Here is a 21,906-nt window from a genome sequence, read left to right on the forward strand (position 1 = left end):
ATACTTGAGAAATATTATACTCTGGACTAAGAACAAGGTTTCCTCTTTTTCCAGGGGTAAAGAACCAGACTGTAATTTTGCCTATATGATCTCTAATTATCAAAAGACCCTAGGTGAAAGGTAATGTTTTCTTTTGGTAAATAAGTAAACTGAGGTTAAATGAACTTAAGTAACATGTCTAATTCACACACCTTAGCAAAGGACAAAGCTAGAATTTGAACCCACAGAGAACTTAAAATGCAGTGCTAAAACATTATTCTGTGCTATTTGGGTAATTACAATGACTTTTAGAATATGCAACATAACCAGATATTATTTTAAAAACTCAATAGGCATATCCAATACCAACATTCAGATAATGGATAATACCCTATTTCCTTCTTAGCTGATCTATCCTACACAGGATAATTCTCAAACACCAAATGCAAACCACACTCTAGAGCAGTATTTGTGGGAAACAGTGGTCCCAAGTGGCCCACTTGAAAAAATACACTGAATACAAGGAAAGGCTAATCAGCACTCACCACTAAGAAAAACTTCACCTTTGCATACCAGTTCAAAGATTTCTAGCATTACCATAAGAAAAAAAAATACTCATATCAGTTTCTATAAAGATTCTTGTTCTAAAGTCACCAGCAATAATAAGATGGCAGCTAGGTACATCAAGTCCTGATGGAGTAAAAATATTTCCATGTATAAGATAAAAAGCAGGAAATGTTCTGTAGTGAAACAATGCTACTGCATAATAGAAACAGGAATTACTTAAAATTATTTTCTTGGTACATATGAGTTTATTATTACTAAATACATTTTAAAGGTTAAAAGAAAGATGGAAATAGTGCCATCTGTAACATGCCTATAATTTCATGCAAGCTGACATGCACCATGCAAACTAGGGAAAAAAAAAACCAAAAAAGTGATTTATGAGAAAGGTGGTAGGAAAAAATCTGAAATTGTACTGTACCACGCTTTGTCAGAGAAGTAATGGACTAACTTCTCAACTCCTTGCCAATGGCATAATGGGAGAGCAGAGACAAGAAAAAGACAGGACAATGGCGTCAGAGACCACACACAACACCAAAGAATTGCCATGACCGGGCAACAGCCTTGCCTTTGTTGTTTTTTCTAGACATTATTATTTAATATGTTTATATGAAATAAAACAATTTAATAGAGTTAGACTTTCTTGCTAAAGTGTTACACTTTCTTGCAAGTTAATACAAATATTCATGTCTACAGAACAGTGTATGTAAAAGTTCTCACATGTTAAAGGAATCACTTGAATTTTTCCAAATAAAATATTCAAAAGAATTTTGACATAATTTAATATTCATTCTCCAAATATCTAAAAAGGTTTAGTTGCACGTAATCCCTTATGGAAAAAGCAGACATTATTTTTAATAATTTCAGAGTCTTCTGCATTATATACTAAATACAGTTTAGTATTTGTTAGTTTACATTTTTTACTGCTGCTGCATTAAAGACCAATTAATCATAATCTTATCTTCACATATGTCTTAAATATAATGTTCTAAATTATTAATGAGGCTCCACACATCACTAGAGATGGAAGACATGACTGGATCCTAGTACAACTATGGCAGTTCCCCCTTGTCCATAGTTTCAGGTACCTGCGGCTTTAGTAACCTGTAATCAACTATAGTCCAAAAATATTAAGTGGAAAATTCCGGAAATAAATAATTCATTAAGTTTTTAACTGTGTGCTGTTCTGAGTAGTATGATGAAATCTTGCCCCACCCCACCTATGATATGAATCATCCTTTGTCCAGTGTATCCACACTGTATATGCTACCTGCCAGCTAGTAACTTAGTAGCTCTTTTGGTTTCATATCTATTGCCACAGTACCACAATGCTTATGTTCAAGTAACCCTTGATTTACTTAATAATGGCACCAAAGACCAGGAGTAGTGATACTGGAAATTAGAATATGCTCAAGAGAAGCTGTAAAGGACTTCTTCTTTAAATCGAAAAGGTCTGTGTGTATAGGAAGAAAAAATAGTGTATATATAAGGATTTGGCACTATCCACAGTTTCAGGTATTCACGGAGGTCTCATAATGTATATCTTGAAGATGAGGGGAGACTACTGTAAATTAAATGAATTCTGCTTTATAATTCACACGAGCCCAATCATAGCTTCCAAGATTTCTTGTGAAATGCATACTTATTTCCTTATATCTCAGAATGGTGCCCCTTAAATCTCAAAGAACTTAGAAAAGATACTTGATTTATAAATATAAATTATAAATAAGCAAATTCTAAAATAAGAAATTCAACAGCTCTTCTAAGTTGATCAGTTAACTGCTTTTCAAAACTATCAAAGTGAGTAACAGTGACTTAAGTAAGCATTTACTACTCAGGCACAATCAGTATAAGATGCTCAATTTTCAGATCTCTAAGACACAGAACTCATCAGCATCTACTTTTGGGATGCAGAGTAGTTCAGAAAATAAAACTAAGTAACATTATAATAGTACAATTCCATTGGCACGATCACATTTATCCAGAGTAGGACACCATAGGAACTAGCTACAGCAACAAATCCAGCTAACAATCCCCAAATCTGCAGAGCAGGTTGTTATAAAAGGCTTATAAAGAAAACAGTAATTGCTGTGTTTCTCATAATTGCAAACTGTTGAGAGAGAAACTAACCCATGCCTAGGTTTATGGGACAGCGTACTGGACCATGAATTTGGTGCACATTTCTAGTCAGTTCAACCAATGACTATACTAAACAGCACTCGAATTAGCTGCAAAAATGGACAAAGAACCATATTCTACATTAACCACATATCAAAAACATTAGCTTAGTGTATAATCAAATTATTCAATTTTTACTGAGTTACCTTGGATTCCATTTCACAGGAAAATATTTTATTTTTTTTATGAAAAGTCACTCCTAAAGCTAGTTTCTCATTAAAGCACTGAAGCTGATAGACTCCTTATATATAAAATTAGTCATATGGTGAAGCCAATCAGATTGAGCCACATTAATGCATACCTTAAGAGCATGTTTGACAGTTCAACAATATACAGCAAGCTTCTCCAGAAAATGCACAGCCTTTAATTAATATCCTTCCAGAAATCTACTTAAGAGAAATGCTAACACTGATCTTTACACAAGAATGACCTGTGCTGCAATAATATCTTATTTAACAGGGAAAAATAGAAACAATACCAATGCTCAACAACAGGGAAAAAATGAAATAAATTAGAGTATATCAACATGATAATGTAATATGAAGCTATTAAAATTATGTTTTTAAGAAATATTTACTATATGAGGGGGACCCCCAAAAACCAGAATGATCTTCTGGAGGGTGGTCCCCTTATAGTACAGGCTTCCTCCTGCTAGATGAGTGGTCTAGGAACCCATCTGTATCAGTGTACCAGTTGGCATTGCTGTGAGAAGCTGTATTCAGCTTCAGTGAAGTTTTTTTGAGGACTATTTCAGCACATTTTTCCATTTCATAATGGGCGACTTACAAGTGTACTATGCTGAGTGTTCAGCAGTTATGGACCAAAAATGGCACAGCCCACAAGCTCTACCCACCCTATTCACTTGATCTCACCCCAAGGGACATTTTTGTTCTCCTAGATGTACAAAAGTCCTCAAAAGGAAACATTTTGCCAATGTGGAAGGGGTGAAACGAGAAATGGCAGAAGCACTACAAGGCATCAAAATTGGTGAGTTCAAAATCTGTTTTGAGCAATGGAAAAAATATCTCAATAGGTGTATTGCATCAAATGGAGAGTACTTTGAAGGTGACTGAAGTTTAAACATGTAAGAATAAATACACAATTTTTTATAAATAAATTCCATTTTGGGAGGGTTATGAAAAAAGCAAAACAAAAAATTAGAATAAAATATGTAGTACCATATGTCCTAAGAGAAAGTATTATTTCATGAATCTTTTGTCTGGTGAATGTTAAATATACATACAAATGGTGTTGAGTTTCAAATGCATAGCTTTATTCAATGAATACATACAGGTTGTAATCTAAGTGTTGCTTTCCAAAAAGGCTTGTGAAACAACCTGAAGGTTATAGAGAAGCAGGAGGATATAAGACAGTATAATCACCATTCTTAATGTAATTCTGGTAATATCATTAGTTATTATAATATAAATTTAGAAATAAGGCAACATTATAAAAGCCTGCTGGGCCATTAAGACATATGGCTATTGAGACATAAATATGCATTTATGCTATTTTTGGTGTTTCAGAACAATTTTGTGAATAACCTATGTTATTCACATATTAATGTTACAGGGTGCAGCCAAGAGGGGGGACCCCAAATAGGCATTTGAAATGGGGTCCAGAACTTAGGGTGTCCAGGAGATTTTAGGATGTCTTCACCCCCATTCCCCAGGTGTGGGCTGGGGGAAAGGACAAATGAGGCAGGGCCTTTGAGAGCTGTTTCGCATTGCAATAGCCTTGTAGCTAACCTCTGGTGTGGTCATTCAACATATCTATAGTCTTTGGCTGGTCGCTTAGATATGTTAAATAGCTGTGGCCACGCTCTGAACCAGGGGAACAGAAGTAATTACTCCACCAAGGCCTAACTGGAGGGGCAAGTCCCCCGAGTTACAGCGCTCGGAGAAGACTGGCTCCAGGACATGGGGTCACGCCTGCCCAGACTCATGATGGCAGTCCAGTAAAGCTGGAAGGCTTTGAGTTCTGGCATGTGAAGCCGAGTGTGGGAGGAGTCAGAAATGGGGCTGCAGAGGAAGACTGGCATGGGGATTTAAACCCAGAGGCGGCAGCCCTGAGGGGGAGAACCACGTGGCTGTGGAAGTGCACAGCTATTGAGGAGAGAACCACACAGCTTTAGCAGAGTGGAGACTCCCGCAGCCCTGGGAGAGAGAACTACGTGCCTTTGCCAGAGTGGGGACCCCCGCAGCTTTAGAAGGGGGAACCACCACCTGGATTTAGCAGAGATCCCGGCGACTCAGGGGAGGGTGCCTGGAACCCAGGAAGGTCTCCCAGTCGAAATGGAGTACTAACTGCAAAGAACCAGAGGACTGCCTGAGCCATGGACTTCTATTTCCTTTCCTGAGATACGGTACTCTGGACTGGGCAAAGGGGGAAGGAAGGAAGGACTGTGTCTGTTTTTGGGTCTTTTAAGGGACTTTAGGATTTTTAATAAAGACATTAGGTCACTACTTTAAGTTTGTATAGCATTAAATAAACATTTCCTTTCTTTTTCATGAATCTCTGGCATTGAGAGACGTCTTTCCTCTGGCGGCAGACATAACAGACCCGGGGCCTTCTTTCAATAATAGTATATCGTCCCAGGCCCCCCTTGTTTGTTCTGTAACATTAAGGTAAAGGTAGGTAAGATTTCTAAATTCCTTTAAGCAAGGTGTTAAACAGCAAATTTTAAGTCATTATATGCATGGTAAAAAGTTGGTATTATCTCTAAATAAACTTTTTGAAAAGTCAAGAATTCCTAGAAGCATATACTCTAGCAAGAAATGCAGAAAGCTGTACTTGAACAACAATAAAATTCAAAAGTATTTAATTAAAAAAGAGAAATGCTATTTGAGATTACCATTAAGGCTTTTTACTTTTATTTCTAATAAAAATAACTACAAAAGTTATTTTTATTAAATTTTCCGCTATTGAGTAGGTTATTTTTTCTAATTTTACACTGTTGGTAATTAGAAAGACTAAACCAATGCCAGTTAAGTCAATTTGGACAAAGGCTGAAGTGCCTACTGACAATATATAGGAAGAACCACTACATGGAGATATTTTCTGCTGATCCAGAGAAAAATTTATTTTGAAATTGGAGAACAAACATCCTCAAGTTGACACTAGTGATATACTAAAGAAAAGAAATGCAAGTCAAAATGTCCTGAGAAAGAAAAAATACTAGAAGACTAGGATTTTCCTTCTATCTCCATTTTTGTCGAGTTATTCTTAGATTCAGGAAAGCTGCCAGGCTAGTGCAGCTTTCTGGAGTGACCAGAGCCAAATATTCTGTGCAAACATTACTTATTTCACTCCGCATAATGATGCCAGGCTTTTTAATGGTGGGATGTCTACTACTTTCATACATTAAAAAAATAGTAATAATAAAAAGCCAAGAGCAGATGGCCTTACTAATGACTAATAGGTAACCCTACCTGGCTTCTACATTTAGAATTAAAGGCAGTTCACTTTAGTAAATGTTCAAGAGGGCATCAGAAAAAATGTATTAATGGAACAGATTATAATGTAGGTAAACTCAACTATCAACCATCACTTACAGAATTAAATTCTCTGAAAAATTAGAATTAGAAATCACAGATTAACTAAATTGTGGAAACAAATATTATTTCACTGAATATGTTTAGTAAAGAGATCTGAAAAACTAATGAATTTACTCCCATAATTCCATATCCTTTTCTTTCTCTATATTTTATTATTAAAAAATAAAAATAATGATTTTGTTAGTACATGCGTAGGAGGGTGCAGCCAGAGGGTCTCCAAAAGGATTTGTAATGGGGTTCAGAACTTAAGGTGTCCAGGAAATATTAGAAAGATATATAGGATGTCCTCACCCTCTACCACAGGTGTGAGTTGGGGGAAGGGACACATGGAGCAGGACCATTGAGAGCTGTTTTACATAGCAACAGCTTTGCAGCTAACCTCTGGCCTGGTCCTTTAGCACATCTATAACCTTTAACTGGTTTCGTAGATATGTTAAATAGCTGTGGCCATGCTCTGAGCCAGGGGGATGGAAGGAACTTTCCCCCAAGATGTAACTGGGAGGTAACTCCCCCTAGTTACAGTGCCTGTGTGAGAGCTTGGAGATGATTGGCTCCACGACATGGGGCCACCCCTGCGCAGACTCATAGATGGCAGCCAATAAAGCTGGAAGGATATTTAAACCCAGACTCAGCAGCCATTGAAGAGAAGCACCTGGCTGCAGCCACATTAAGGAGGACCACGCACTTTTGGCTGGGTGTGGGGGCAGGGGGGCACGCACCCCCTACCAGCATCCCCCACCCCTGGAACCCCCCACCCCCTATCCCCGCAGCCATGAGAAGAATCACCACGCAGTTTTAGCAAAGAATCACCACATGGCTTCAGCAGAGAACCACCATGCAGCTTTAGCAAAGAATCACCACGCGGCTTCAGCAGAGAACCACCACATGGCTTTGGCTGGAGATCCTGGCAACACAGCTGAGGGTGCTGAGAACCGAAAGGAAGGCCTGCCAGCTGAGCACAAATTACTGGGAAGAACAGGGAGCGGCCTGAGCCATGGACTTCTATTTCTTTTCCTGAGATACAGTACCCCAGACTGGGCAAAGGGGGGAAGGAAGGACTGTGTGTGTTTGTGAGTGTGTTAAGGGACTTTGGGGTTTTGATGAAGACATTAAGTCATTACTCTTAAGTCTGCATAACTTGAATAAATAGCTCCTTTCCTTTTCACCAATCTCTGACATGGAGCTAAAATTCTCTGGCAAAGGGAAAGGTGAACCTAGTACAGGGGGACCCCAGGAGAAATGGGGGTCAATTCGGTAGCATTGCGGGATCCTCTTCCCTGGTGGCCAATCGGGGAGGATCATGGGAGACCACATGCACAGTAGCTTTAAAGTAATACAACTACTTGTACATGCGCAGTAAAGCCCACCAAAACTAGCCAGGAAGGATCCGCCTTATAAGAATAAAATCCCTCCAGCCCATGAGGTCAATCTCTACTCAGAGTTGGCCTACTCCCATGTTCTGTGGAGTATACTATCACTTAGTAAATCTTTCCTCTTTGTTTATGCTAAAAAACTCTGTGTGTTCGGTTCAATTCTTTGTCCTAGATCACTAAGACCTGGTTACTTGTGCCCACTTGTGACACACGCTTCGGCTGTTCTGAGGGTAAATTCAAAATAGCTTAGTAGTTTAGAACGTATTTCTTCTCTAAAGGAACCTTTTAAGCTCAGCTGTCAAAAAGCTATGGACAAGTCATCTAGTCACCACTTTCCACAAACAGGGTTCTATAAATTTCAATGATCAAGTACCAGGCCCAGTTCTCTAAGTTGTATTAGCCATGAGAACTGACCTAGGAAAAGACTCTAATGTATATGTATCTTCTCCTAGATGACTTATACATCCAAACTCTGGAAAACCAAAACTTTCTTTTTACTAACTTAGAGATTCAAAGAAAGAAGATTTGATCTAGAAAAACTAGAAACACAGATCTTGACAGTAGTGTTGCAAGACAGTGCTGCTTCATAGGTGGAAATGAAAGAGAGCTCTAAAGCTAAGAGGAAAGGCGGAAGAAGCATTTGAAAATAAACAGCCAATAACTCAGGAAAGGAACAAGAAAATTCTAAAGCTACACAAATAAGAAACTAGTGAATGAATGTTTCTGAGAAACATGTTTTAAAAATAAATCTATCTGCAATACAGAATAATCAACCTTAAACTTCAAGCCCATATTACAGCTAGTTGAGGGGAAGGAGAATAGGGGAAAAGAATAATGGGGGTAAAGAATAGGTGCTAAAAGCAAGCTTCAGTAAATTCAAGGTAGGTATATTAATCTGAGCTAAACCTGTCAACCAGGCTGTTTACTGGCTACAAGCCCAAAATACATTATCATTTGTTATAACTGCAATTGAAATTCGGATTAGACCACTAGCAATTTAGCATAATTCTTTATATGCCAGAAATCTTTAAATAGAGGAGAAAAGAAAGAAACTTACTTGAAGACAAGAGAGGTAAATAAGGAAAGTTTACAGAAATGGTGGGAGATGGAAAAGGAGAAGATAAATTCCTCTTCTCACTGCACCCACTAAACAAATTAACCTGCTAGTAAATAACTTGATATAAAAACCTATACAAACACTCTATTCTATTTATCTTTAAAACAAACAGTGCAAAAGGGAAGGAGAGGCATAATAGCCAAAAAATAAACTTTAAACACTGTCTCAAATTCATGTTGATACCTAATCATTTTGGTTAATTTAGAAAAATAAAATTTTATTTTAATAAATCACTTAGCTGCTTAAAATTCCTCCCTTTGGACCTTTGATACATTACATAGATAAGGAAAATTTATGAAAAAATTGATATGAATCACAAATAAGGGTAAATCTATGGAGAAGATATAAAAGTGACTCTGACAATATTTATATTTCTTTTTCATTAACATTAGCTTTTTTGGGTGACTTTTCAAAAAAGATAAAATATAACCAACTTACCAGATATACCCAGGTACATAATATAAAATAAACCTTTTTAATGTAAACAGATTTTTAAAAATCAAACAATTACTAAATCATTAGAAATGTTAGTAAACCATGCATATTCAAAAGCCATTTTTTCTGTACTTGTAAAGTGGCTAATGAATTACAAGGACATATTGTTAAAAGACACCCTTGAAAAATGTTTTAAAAGATTTTTATTTTAGGATACAATGGCATAATCAAAGCCTTCTGATTGGGAAATATTTAAAGAAATGTGCAACAAGCTTGTTCCCTAAACGGAATGCATCTGTTTATTATACCACTGCCGATAGTGTACATTTTTAACATAACTAGGTAAAAACAATTTTCATTCACGTATCTCAAGGTCATGAAAAAAATGCATTAGAGACAGACGCATGTCAGTAGGTATAGGGTCACTGGCAATAGGTTTCAAAAACTTTAGAATGAAATTAACTTCAGAGAGTTCTCTGAAAGGCTCTAGGTGGAAGTCTATTTACATGCAATCAAAGGAAGTGTTAATTGAGAGGAGCCCAGGGAGTGCTGGTTTAGCATGTGCCTGCAGGTCACCAAACGGGAGAGGAGGTGCTGGGAAGGGTCAGATCATGCAGAAGGGAAATACCATGAAGGGGAAGACAGAGCAGGATAGGAGTGAGAGACACAGACTCACTCTGTCTGCGGTGCGGTGGAACAGTCCGTGGGATCCCCTGGAAGGAGCCCTGCCAAGGAGAGAAGGAGGGAGCAGAATACCCACCCTGTGTAGAAAGAGACGGGGTAGGGAGGTATAATAAAAAAGGGAACCAAAAAAATAAAGAAACCATAGTTATACTTCTTTTAAAAAACACAACAATAGTGTTAATGAGAAGGCAGATTTCATTTTTTTTTAATATAGGCAGCTCAAATTACTAAAAATTTGTAATTCCAAATCTATTTTTCATATATTTTAAGAAAAAATTACTTCCCCTAATATTTGTAGTTAATACATAAGAAATAAAATATTCTTTCTAGCATACATTTATCATTATATCTCTTTTTAAAGTAGCATATATTCCAGTCTTGCAAAAAAAATGAAAGCATTTAGAAGGGAAGATAGACTGTAGGTGTTAAATACACAGACACTGCATCAATTATAAATTAGGCAATAAAAAAATTACCATGCAAAAACTCTGTACTTCTTTTGAAATCATAGGTTTTCAGAGACTTAGCAGATAAAGAACATTAGGTAAAGAGAGCAGAACCAACACAGCATTAAGAAGACTCAGGATGTTGTGAGAGTGAGTACTATATCAAAAATGTGACATACAGGCCACAGGTTACAAAGGCATGCTTTTAAATTTGAAAAACTTGTGGCATCTTAGTTTTTTACTTATTTTAATACAGGTTTCTGAATTAAAATACATCTGGAATGTCATTTACTTTGATTTCTTCACTTTTCAGATAAAAGTGGGTATTTAATAAAGAAATTATTTGTTTAATGTCACACAAACCAGACTGGGTCTCATTCTTTCTGTTCTTAGCCTCCTCGGTGACTTTGTTGTCAAAACTACTGAAACACTATCACCAAGGAAAATGAGCCTGTAAATCATATTCAGTTCAATTTGCAAAAGAAAGTATGCATAATTTTTCAAACCAATTAATCTGACATAGAAATGAATTTTAGAAGATTACTAATGTAGTTTATTGGTGTTTACATATTTCAAGAACATTGATTGGTCCAAATAAAAATCTGTTTGACACTTCTCTATCAATAACATTCCCGGCTCAGTTCAGTATAATGAGACACTTTAAATTTAAAAGTAATCCTACATTGTTCACTACAAAATAAGAGATCTCCTATTAAAAAAAAAAAAAAAAAAAGATCAATTTTCTATGCCGAAGTGGGGAAAAAGCTACAAAAAACTGAACAGAATGATCTTTAGAATATCCTAATAAACAAAGATCCTGTTTTTTAAAATTATACTTCTCCCACTAATTTAGCCATAGATGTTTATGAAAATAGTTTAGAAAATATTTAATAGGATGACTGGTACTCGACATAGGTATTAGCCAACAAAACTCTATTTTGTTATTTCATAAATGTTTTGGTTCTAATCTTTACACAAAACACTCCTCAATCAAGAAGTACATACTTTCCTCCCTATGAGTTTTAACAGGGCCAAATTCTATCCATGGTCCTAGGTAAAAAAACTTACAGATAGGAATTTTTATATAAGCTAAACCAGCCATCAGAATCCTTCTCAAAGAAATAAATTCTCTCTGAAGGTCTGTAGAAATAGTACTCATTGGGTGCCAAAGGAACTGTGTTTTCCCTTAGATCTTCCATAAGCCCGATAGCCTTGAGTAAGTGACTGCTCTTCTGTGAGCCTCAATTTCTTCATTTATGCAGGTCTGGACTGTGCTATAGACTGAGTATTTGTGCCCCCCTAAAATTTCATATGTTGAAATCCATTCCCCCAGTGTGATGGTTTGAAGGTGGAATCTTTGGGAAGTGATCAGGTCATAAGGTAGAACCCTCATGAATATAAGGATAAGTGTCCCTATAAAAGAAATGTCAGAGAGCTCTTTGAGAACCAAGAAGTTGGCCCTCACCAGACACTGAATCTGCTGGTGCTTTTAATCTTGGGACTTCCCAGCCTCCAGAAATAAGTTTCTATTATTTGTAAGCCACCCAATTATATGGTATTCTGTTATAAGCTGCCTGAATGGACTAAAGCAAAATGGTTCATATTTAAGAAATTTTTTAATGTTAATTCTTATAATTCAATTACTCACATATCTGTCCTTACTCCCACTTGTCTGGAATGAATGCTATCCTTTCATTTTATAACTCTCTTTATATGGCATTTAAAACAATCAATTTTGTATTAAATTGCCCCTCCTAATAAATTCTTAGTTCTTTGAAATAATTTAAGTAAAAGTATTTGTCACAATACCTAGAACCTGAGTTTTGTTTTGTTTTGTTTTTTAATCCTCAGGAAGGGATAGAGAGAAACATCAGTGTGAGAGAAAAACATCACCTGGTTGACCCTTGTATACACCCAGCCCAAGGATCATATGCACCTGGATGAGGGACTGAACCCCCAATTTGGTTACGGGACGATGCTCCAATCAACTGAGCCACACTGACCAGGGTGAACCTGACCTTTTTAAAAGATGTCAAATGTTCACCTTCTCTGACTAACAGTCCCCAGCACACAGCAGACTCTAAATAACAGCTTACTGATTTAAAATGGATTAAGTTATTGTTTTCATCTAAAAATGAAGCTATAACATCTCCTAGGCCTGGACACATACTGCAAGCAGTTAAGAATCTTAAAAAACAAAAACAATGACAACCCTTCTTTCACTCTAAGACCAACATATCATGATCTCTGTCACAGGCCTGAGCATGAGGAGGAGAGTAAGAAAACCTTGTGAAATAAATAACAGCCCTGCCTGCTATTGCCAAGGGGAACATATTTATTAAGCTGACTGAATAGTTGTCATCTGAGTTTATGTCTAGAAAGGCAAAGAATGTTATTCATTTTATCTCTGCCACTTAAAATGCCTCCTTCCACTTCCCTACATTTCAAACCCATTTTCTAAAAGCTTTTCCCAATCCTACCTAAAGTAACAACCACTTCTGTTTATAAGCATCCATATCTCTTGATGGATACATGTCTTAGGGAACTTTTCTTCCTCTGTTCATTATGTTGATTTAAATTTTTTTCTTCCACTAAACATAACCACCCTTAGGATAACTGCTCTCTTACTTTTCTTGATATGAACTTTGACTTCTTTATACATGACTTTCACAGAGTAGAAGCAACATATTGTAATTAAAATTTAATAGAAGAGGGACCGCCAGTATCAGCACAAGATGGAACACACAGACTTGTCCCCTTTTCTCCTGCAAAGTGCAGCTAAAAACCCTGGATATCATATATAAAACAAACATAAACACTGAAAGGTGAAGCTAATAAGACAGACCAGGTGGGGACCTTTAAACCTGAGGAAAAACATAGTAGTGAATTCCTGGGTTTTCTTTTTGCCTAATGAATCCTTGCTTAGGTGACAGAGTAGCCAGCACCCAGAAGTACCAATAGGCAAAGACAAAAGCAAAAGCAATAAAATCTCCAGTAAAACTTGCACCCTGCCAAAGGTATTACCAGGAAAGAGGAAGCCTAGTAATACCCAAAATTTGTACAAAATAATCTGCAAAACACCATGGGAAAAACTGCAGTTCCAGGTCCCACGATTATCAGAAAAGACTAATTTGAAAGCTAGGATTCCACCCTTGTCTGGCTCTAATCTTATGTGGTTCTTAAGGTATGTACAGGAAATGTTTAAAATACTTATAAGTGGGGGAGAAGAAGGGGCATAAAGTAAAATAAGATTTCTATACTTAGTAGACTACATAAATTTAAATATATTGTTAACACATGGAGACCAGCCTTGAACATTCCCTGTGCAGACAAAACCAGTTTACTATTTCAATCAAAGCTTAATTTAGCTATTTCACAAGGCTAGTTTGACCTGGGTCATTTCCTGTGTATGCCTTTGGAAATCATTAAGTAAAATTTGAACTGTTTCACAAGGTTGATATGAGGTAACCAATGAAAATTCTTATTATCATAACCAATCACTGTGAATAAAGTCATTGCTTTCTCACGTTATAAACTGCTTTATAACAATATACATATCTCTGGTGTAGTAATACTTATATCTGACAAAATAGACTTCAAAATGAAGGCCATAAAAGAAGATGAAGAGAATCATTATATAATTCTTAAGGGTTCAATCTAATAAAAAGATACAAGATTTGTAAATATATATGCATCTAATACAGGAGTGCCTAAATGTATATTTTAAAAAGCCCTGGTGGACTTTAAGGGAGATATTGACATTAATACTGTCATAATAGGGGGTTTTAACACCCCACTGTCAACAATGGACAGATCTTCCAGACAAAAAAAAAACCCAAGACAGATATAGTGGCATTAACACACTAAATCAAATGGTTTAATTGATATTTATGGAACATTTCACCCAAAAGAAGTATACTCATATACATCCTTCTTTACTGCACATGGATCATTCCCAAAAATAGATCACATGTTAGGCCACAACACAAGCCTTAACAAATTCAAGAAAACTGAAATCATATGGAGCATTTTCATGGATCAAAATGGCATGAAATTATTGGGATAGACAAAACATTTATTCATTTTTTTTCCATAAGATGGCACTAGTAGTGCTTAGATGTCTTTTTTAAAAAAATGTTTTATTGATTATACCATGACAGCTGTCCCATTTCCCCCTCTTCACTCTGCACACCCCCTCCCACCCACACTCCCCTCCTTCAGTTCATGTCCATGGGTCATATATACAAGTTCTCTGGCTTCTGCATTTCCTATACTATTCTTACCCTCCCCCTTTCTATTTTCTACCTATCATCTATGCTACTTATTCTCTATACCTTTTCCCCATCTCTCCCCCTCCCACTCCCCTGTTGCTAACCCTCTATGTGATCTCCACTTGTGTTTCTGTTCTTGTTCTAGTTGTTTGCTTAATTTGCTTTTGTTTTTGTTTTAGGTGTGGTTGTTAATGATTGTGAGTTTGCTGCCATTTTACTGTTCATATTTTTTATCTTCTTTTTCTTAGATAAATCCCTTTAACATTTCATATAATAAGGGCTTGGTGATGATGAACTCCTTTAAGTTCATGCAATACCATTTTGTTAGATTGTATTGTGACAACTATCATATCAGTGTGCATTTTTAAAAAACTTATCAAAATTGAATTTTTGTGTAGTCATCTTATTAAAGTGGAAGAAAATACACAATATTTTTGGCATATTATACTTTATTATTTCAAGAAAGGTAAAAGCACAACTGAAATGCAACAAAAGATTTGTGCAGTGTATGAAGAAGGTGCTGCAACTGATTGAACATGTCAAAAGTGGTTTGTGAAGTTTTGTGTTAGAAATTTCTTGATGGATGATGCTCCATGGTTGGATACACCAGCTGAGGTTGATAGCAATCAAACTGAGACATTAACTGAGAACAATCAACATTATATCATATGGGAGATAGCCAACATATTAAAAATATCAAAATGAAGTGTTGAAAATCATTTGCACCAGCTTCATTATGTTAATTGCTTTGATGTTTGGGTTCCACATAAGTTAAGCAAAAAAGAAAAAGAAAAAAATCTTCTTTAATGTATCTCCACATGTGATTCTCTACTTAAACATAACAAAAACCTTCCATTTTTAAAACAAATTATGACGGGTGATGAAAAGTGGATACTTTACAATAATGTGGAAGGGAAGAGACTGTGGAGCAAGTGAAATGAAACACCACCGACCATACCAAAGGCTGGTCTTCAAAGGTATACTGTTGTGTATATGGTGGGATTGAAAGCTCTTTCCAGAAAACCATGATTAATTCCAACAAGTACTACTCCCAATTAAAGCAACTAAAAGGAGCACTGGACAAAAAGTGTCCAGAATGTCATCAGAAAACACATAATCTTCCATCAGGATGATGCAAGACTGCATGTTTTTTATTATAACCAGGCAAATGCTGTTATAGCTTGGCTGGGAAGTTCTGACTCATCCACCGTATTCACCAGACACTGCACCTGAGGATTTCCATTTATTTTGGTCTACAAAATTTTAATAAAAAAATTTAAACTTCTTGGAAGACTGCAAAATGGCACCTAAAACAGTTTGTTACTCAGAAAGAAAAAAGTTTCAGGAAGATGGAATTATGAAGATGTCTGAAGGATGGCAGAGGTAGTGGGACAAAGTGGTGAATAGGCTGTTCAATAAAGTTATTGCTGAAAATGAAAAATGTCTTTTATGTTTAGTTTGAAACTGAATGAAATTTCTGACCAACCCTAAAGAAATCAACCTCAATTAAAAACACTCAAAAACATTCAAATACTTGGAGACTAACAAGCATGTTATTAAATAATGAATGAGTAACCAATGAGATCAAGAAATCAAAAAAATTCCTAGCCCTGGCTGGCATAGTTCAGTGGATTGAGCGCAGACTGGGAAACAAAGTGTCCCAGGTTCGATGCCCAGCCAGGGTACATTCCTGGGTTGCAGGCCATAACCCCCAGCAACCGCATATTGATGTTTCTCTCTCTCTCTCTCTCTCTCTCTCTCCCCCCCCTTCCCTCCCTAAAAATAAATAAATAAAATCTTAAAAAAACAAAAAAGAGACAACTGAAATTTGGGAACATCCTAACAAATGCAAAATGCTCTTAAAAAAAAAAAGAAATTAAAAAAATTCCTAAAAACAAATGAAAATGAACACACAGCCACCCAAAATCTATGGCACACTGAGAAAGCTTTCCTGAGGGAAGCTCATAGCATTACAGGCTGACCTCAAGAAGCAAGAAAATAAACAATCTAACACTATGACTAAAAGAACCAGAAAAACAACAAAGACCAGAGCAGGTAGGAGGGAAATAATTAAGATCAGAGTAGAAATCAATGACATAGACACTAAAAAAAGCAATATAAAAGTTCATTGAAATCAGGAGCTTGTTCTTTGATAAGATAAACAAGACTGACAAACCTTTAATCAGACTCATCAAAAAAAAAAAAGGTGAGGACTCAAATAAATGAAATCGGAAATGAAAGAGGTGAAGTAACAACTGATATCACAGAAATACAAGGTATTGTACAAAATTATTATGAACAACTATATGCCAAGAAATTGGTCAACCTGGGCAAAATGAATAAATTTTAGAAACATATACTCTTCCAAAACTGAAACAGGAAGAAGCAGAAAACCTGAATACATCGATAACAATGAATGAAATTGAAGCAATAATTAAAAAAACCTTCCGGCACACAAAAGCCCTGGACTAGATGGCTTCACAGGAGAATTTTAGCAATCATTTAAAAAAGAAATATCACCAATCCTTCTCAAACTATTCCAAAAAATTCAAGAGGAGAATAGACTTGCAAGATCTTTTTATAAGACCACTATAATCCTAATTCCAAAACAAGGTAAAGGCATAACAAAGAAAGAAAATTATAGTTTCTGATGAGCATAGATTCTAAAATTCTCAACAAAATATTAGCAAACCAGATCCAGCAATATATTGTATATGTAATACAATATATGGCTCAGTTGGTTGGAGCCTTGTCTTGTACACCAAATGGTTGTGGGTTCAATCCTCGGTTAGGACATGTATGGGGGGCAACTGATTTATGTTTCTCTCTCACATCTCTCTCTCTCATAATAAATGTATCCTCAGGTGAGGATTTAAAAAGATACATAGGAATAAATTTAACCAAGAATTAAAAATATCTGTACTTGGAAAATGTAAGACACTGAAGAAAGAAACTGAAGAAGATACAAAAAAGTGGAAGCATATACTGTGTTCCAAGGATAGGAATAATTACCATTATTAAAATGTCCATACTACCCAAAGCAATCAACAGATTCAACACAATTCCTATCAAGATACCAATGGTATATTTCACAGAAATAAAACAAATATTCCAAAAATTTATATGGAACCACATAAGAAAAGGAACAAAAGACCCCAAATAACCACAGCAATCTTGAGAAAGAAGAACAAAGTTGGAGTAACCATATTACCAAATATCAAATTATAGTATAAGGCCATAGTAATAAAACCAGCATGATACTGGCATAAAAACAGACATTCAGGGTCTGGCACAAATAATGCCCCTTTTTATTACAAAATCATAGGCATGTAATCCTGAAACAACAATATTACGCTCAAGCACATCTTACAACACTTTAAGTGAAATGTCCAAATTAAAACTATAAATTACTGCACCCATATTATTACCCTACCAACCACGCTCAAGCAAGCATCACTTCTGCTGGGTGCTGTATATTAATGAAACTGAACAGAGAGCCCAGAAATAAACCCACACCTTCACAGTCAATTAATATTTGATAAAGGAAGCAAAAACATATAGTGAGTTAAAGATAGTGTATTCAATTAATAGCATTGTGAAAACTGGACAGATATGTGCAAAAACTGAAACTAGACCACCTTCATACACCAAAACCAAGAATAAATTCAAAATGAATTAAAGACTTAAATGTTAGACTCCAAATCATAAAAATCTTAGAAGAAAGCAGGCAGTAAAATCTCATATATTTCTCATAGCAATAGTTTTTTTCTAATATATCTCCTTGGGCAAGGGAAACAAAATAAAAAATAAACAAATGGACTACATGAAGCTAAAAAGTTTTTGCACAGCAGAGGAAACCATCAAGAAAATGAAACAACCACCCACTGAATGGGAGAACATGGTCATGATACACCTGATAAAGGGTTAATATCCAAAATGTATAAAGAATTTATAAAACACCACCAAAGAAACCCAAACAATCCAATTAAAAAAATAGGCAAAGGACTTGAAGATACTTGTCCAAAAAGGAAATATAGATGGCCAAAAGACATATGAAAAGATTCTTAATGTCACTTGTCATCAAATAAATGGAAATTAAAACCACAATAAGATTACCACCTTATACCTGATAGCATGGCTATCTATCAACCACAATTCAACAAACAAGTGCTGGCAAAAATATGGGGAAAAGGAAACCCTCCTGCACTGTTTGTGGGAATGCAGACTGTTGTGGCCACTGTGGACAGCAGTGTGGAGTTACCTCAAAAAAACTGAAAATGGAATTACCTTATGACCCAGCAATTTCACTTCTGGGATTATATCCAAAGAAACCCAAAACACTAATTCAAAAAAATATATGCACCCCTCTGTTCACTACAGTGTTATTTACAATAGCCAAGATTTTGAAGCAGCCCAAGTGCCCATTAGTAGATGAGTGGATAAAAAAGCTCTGGTACATTTATACAATTGAAATAGTACTTGGCTTTAAGAAAGAAGGAAATCTTACCTTTTGCAACAGCATGGATGTACCTGGAGAGTATTAAGCTAAGTGAAATAAGCCAGTCAGAGTAAGACAAGTACCATATAATTTCACTTATATAAGTGGGATCTAATGAATAAAAGAAACAGACAAAATAGAGACAGACTCACAGATACAGGGAACTGACTGACAGGTGTCAGAGGGGACGGACATTGGGAAGGATTGAGTGAATACGTGAAGGGATTAAGCAAAGAAAAAAACCTCCTAGATACAGATAACAGTATGGTGATTACTAGAGGGATTGAGGAAGGTGGTAGGTAGAAGAGGGTATAGTGGGGATAAGTGGTGATGGAAGGAGACTTGACTTGGGGTGCTGAACACACAATACAACATACAGATGATGTATTATAGAACTGGACACCTAAAACCTATATAATTATTAACCAACACCACCCCAATGAATTTAATAATTTTTTAAAAAGAGTTGTAGGACACAGTTAAAGCAATGATAAAAACAATAAATCTCAAATTGTTAAGCTGAACTTCCACCTTACACAACTTGGGGGGAAAAAGACCAAAATATACTGAAAGTGAATAGAATAAAGAGCAGACACTATTAAAATTAAACATAGAAAATTAGAGGTAATTAAGGAAACAAAAAGTTGGTTTTTCAAGGTCAATAAAATTAACAAACCACTAAGGTTGATTGAAAAAACAGGTAAGACAAATTAAGGAATGAAACAGGGTATCAGTACATATCCTCCAGCCATTAAAAAGATGATAGGGGAATACTATGAGCAACTTTACAGTTATAAATTTGACAACTGAGAAGAATTAGACTAATTCCTCAAAACCATAAACTATCAAAACTCATCCAAGATAATAGAGATCATCTGAATATGTCTAAAACAATTTAAAAACTCCCAAGTAAGAACTCTCCAGGCCCAGATGGTTTCACTGGAGAAGGCAATCAAATGTTTACAGAAGAACTGACACCATTTCTACACAATCTCTTGCAGAAAACAGAAGAGGAAAGAACACATTCCAACTCATCTGTTAGACCAGAATTACCCTAACACAAAACCAAACAAAGATAGTACAAAGAAATAAAAATATAGCCCATTATTCCTAATGAATATAGATGTAAAACAATCCTTAATAAAAATATGACTGAATAGAATTCAAAAATATATAAAAGAATTATACACCATGACCAAGAGAAGTTTAGGGCAACAAGATTGATTCATTATTCACAAACCAATTAATGCAACTAAAAATCACATGTTCACATATATTCATATAGCAGAAGCATTTAACACAAAATCCAAAACACATTCATAATACAATCACTCAGCACCCTAGGAATAGAGAAATTCTTCAACTTGATAAAAAGTATCTCTCAAATGCCTACAGGCAACTTTTACTTAATAGTGAAAGACTGAATGCTTCCCCCTTAGATCAGTAACATAGCAAAAATGTCCACTCTCACCATTTTTCTTCAACAAACTACTGAAAGTCCTCAGAAGCAGTGTAATACAAGAAAATGAAATAAAAGACATGTAAATCAAAAGTAAGAAAAATGTTCTTATTTGCAGACGACATGATGGTACACACAGCCAATGCAATCTACAGAAAAACTCTCAGAACGAGTGAATTTAATTCACATGATAAAAAGATCCATATACAAAACTCAACTGTATTTCTAAATACTAGCAATGAACACAAGGAAACAAATTTAAAATACAACACCATTTTTAATCACTCCAAAAAATGAAATGCTTAATAAACCTAAGAAAGCATATACAGAACTTGTATTCTGAAAACCAGAATTTAGTGATTAAGATCGAAGTAGTTTCAAATTAATGGTGAAATATATCTCATCATGGATTAAAGACTCAACACACTAGAAATATTAATTCTCCCCAAAATAATATTTAAGTATAACACATTTCCTGTCAAAATCCTGGCAAAAATTATTTAAAAATACACACAAGCTTATACAAGAAGTATGTAGAAAGGCAAAGGAACTAGAAACATACAAAAAATTTTGAAAAGTAGTAATAAAGTAGAAGGAATCACAGTAGTCAATTTAAGACTTATTAAATAGCTATAGTATTCAAGACAGTGTGGTATTGGTATAGGGAAAGACACAAAGATCAAAGGAATAGAACTCAGAAGTTGATCCACACAAGTACCATCAACTGATATTTGACAAAGATACAACAGCAATTCAATAGGAAAAGGACAGTCTTTTAAACAAATGGTGCAAAACAATTGTATTAGTAAGAAAATAATGAACTTTGACCTAAACTTCACATCTCACATAAAAACGAACTCAAAATAGATCACAGATTTAAATGTAAAATGTAAAGCTATAAACATTTTAGAAGAAAAGAAAAAACTTTCAGTATCTTCGGCTTGGTGAAGAGTTTAAACATAACACAAAAAGCACAACCCATAACAGAAAATCAATATGTTGGACCTCATCAAAATTAAAATATTTTCTTCTGTGAAAGACTCTGAAAAGACAAGCTAGTGAGGGAAAGTACTTCCAAACCACATACCAAATAAAGGACTCATGTTGAGAATATATAAAAATATACATATATAAAAACTCAAAATGAAAGAGTAGAAAAATAAACAGTCTAATTTTAAAGTGAGAAAAGACATTTAGAGACATTTGAACGGAATGGCAAATACACAAAAAGGTGTCAACATAATTTTTAGCCATTATATATTATATAATGGCTAAATTATATATAATTTATAAAAATTATATATAATTTACAATTTATATATAATTTATAAAAATTATATAATTT

At 35.3% G+C, this 21,906-nt stretch overlaps 1 protein-coding gene across 10 annotated transcripts in view; it reads right to left on the reverse strand.

The window, feature by feature from the left end:
• CCSER2 (coiled-coil serine rich protein 2) overlaps nt 1–21,906 on the reverse strand; it is a 220,377-nt gene that overhangs the window by 12,960 nt on the left and 185,511 nt on the right. For 3 of the 10 annotated variants that reach the window (XM_036026729.1, XM_036026728.1, XM_028511327.2), the window contains one exon: nt 9,880–9,964. The exons of 5 other annotated variants lie outside the window; for them this stretch is intronic. In XM_036026729.1, the coding sequence (XP_035882622.1) occupies nt 9,880–9,964 (85 nt within the window). Of the gene's footprint in view, nt 1–964; nt 1,005–9,879; nt 9,965–21,906 lie in introns of all 10 variants that reach the window. 2 more of the 10 variants (XM_036026727.1, XM_028511324.2) reach the window with 1 other exon arrangement.

Source organism: Phyllostomus discolor, chromosome 5 (assembly GCF_004126475.2).
Source record: "Phyllostomus discolor isolate MPI-MPIP mPhyDis1 chromosome 5, mPhyDis1.pri.v3, whole genome shotgun sequence".
Classification (NCBI taxonomy): Eukaryota; Metazoa; Chordata; class Mammalia; order Chiroptera; family Phyllostomidae; genus Phyllostomus; species Phyllostomus discolor.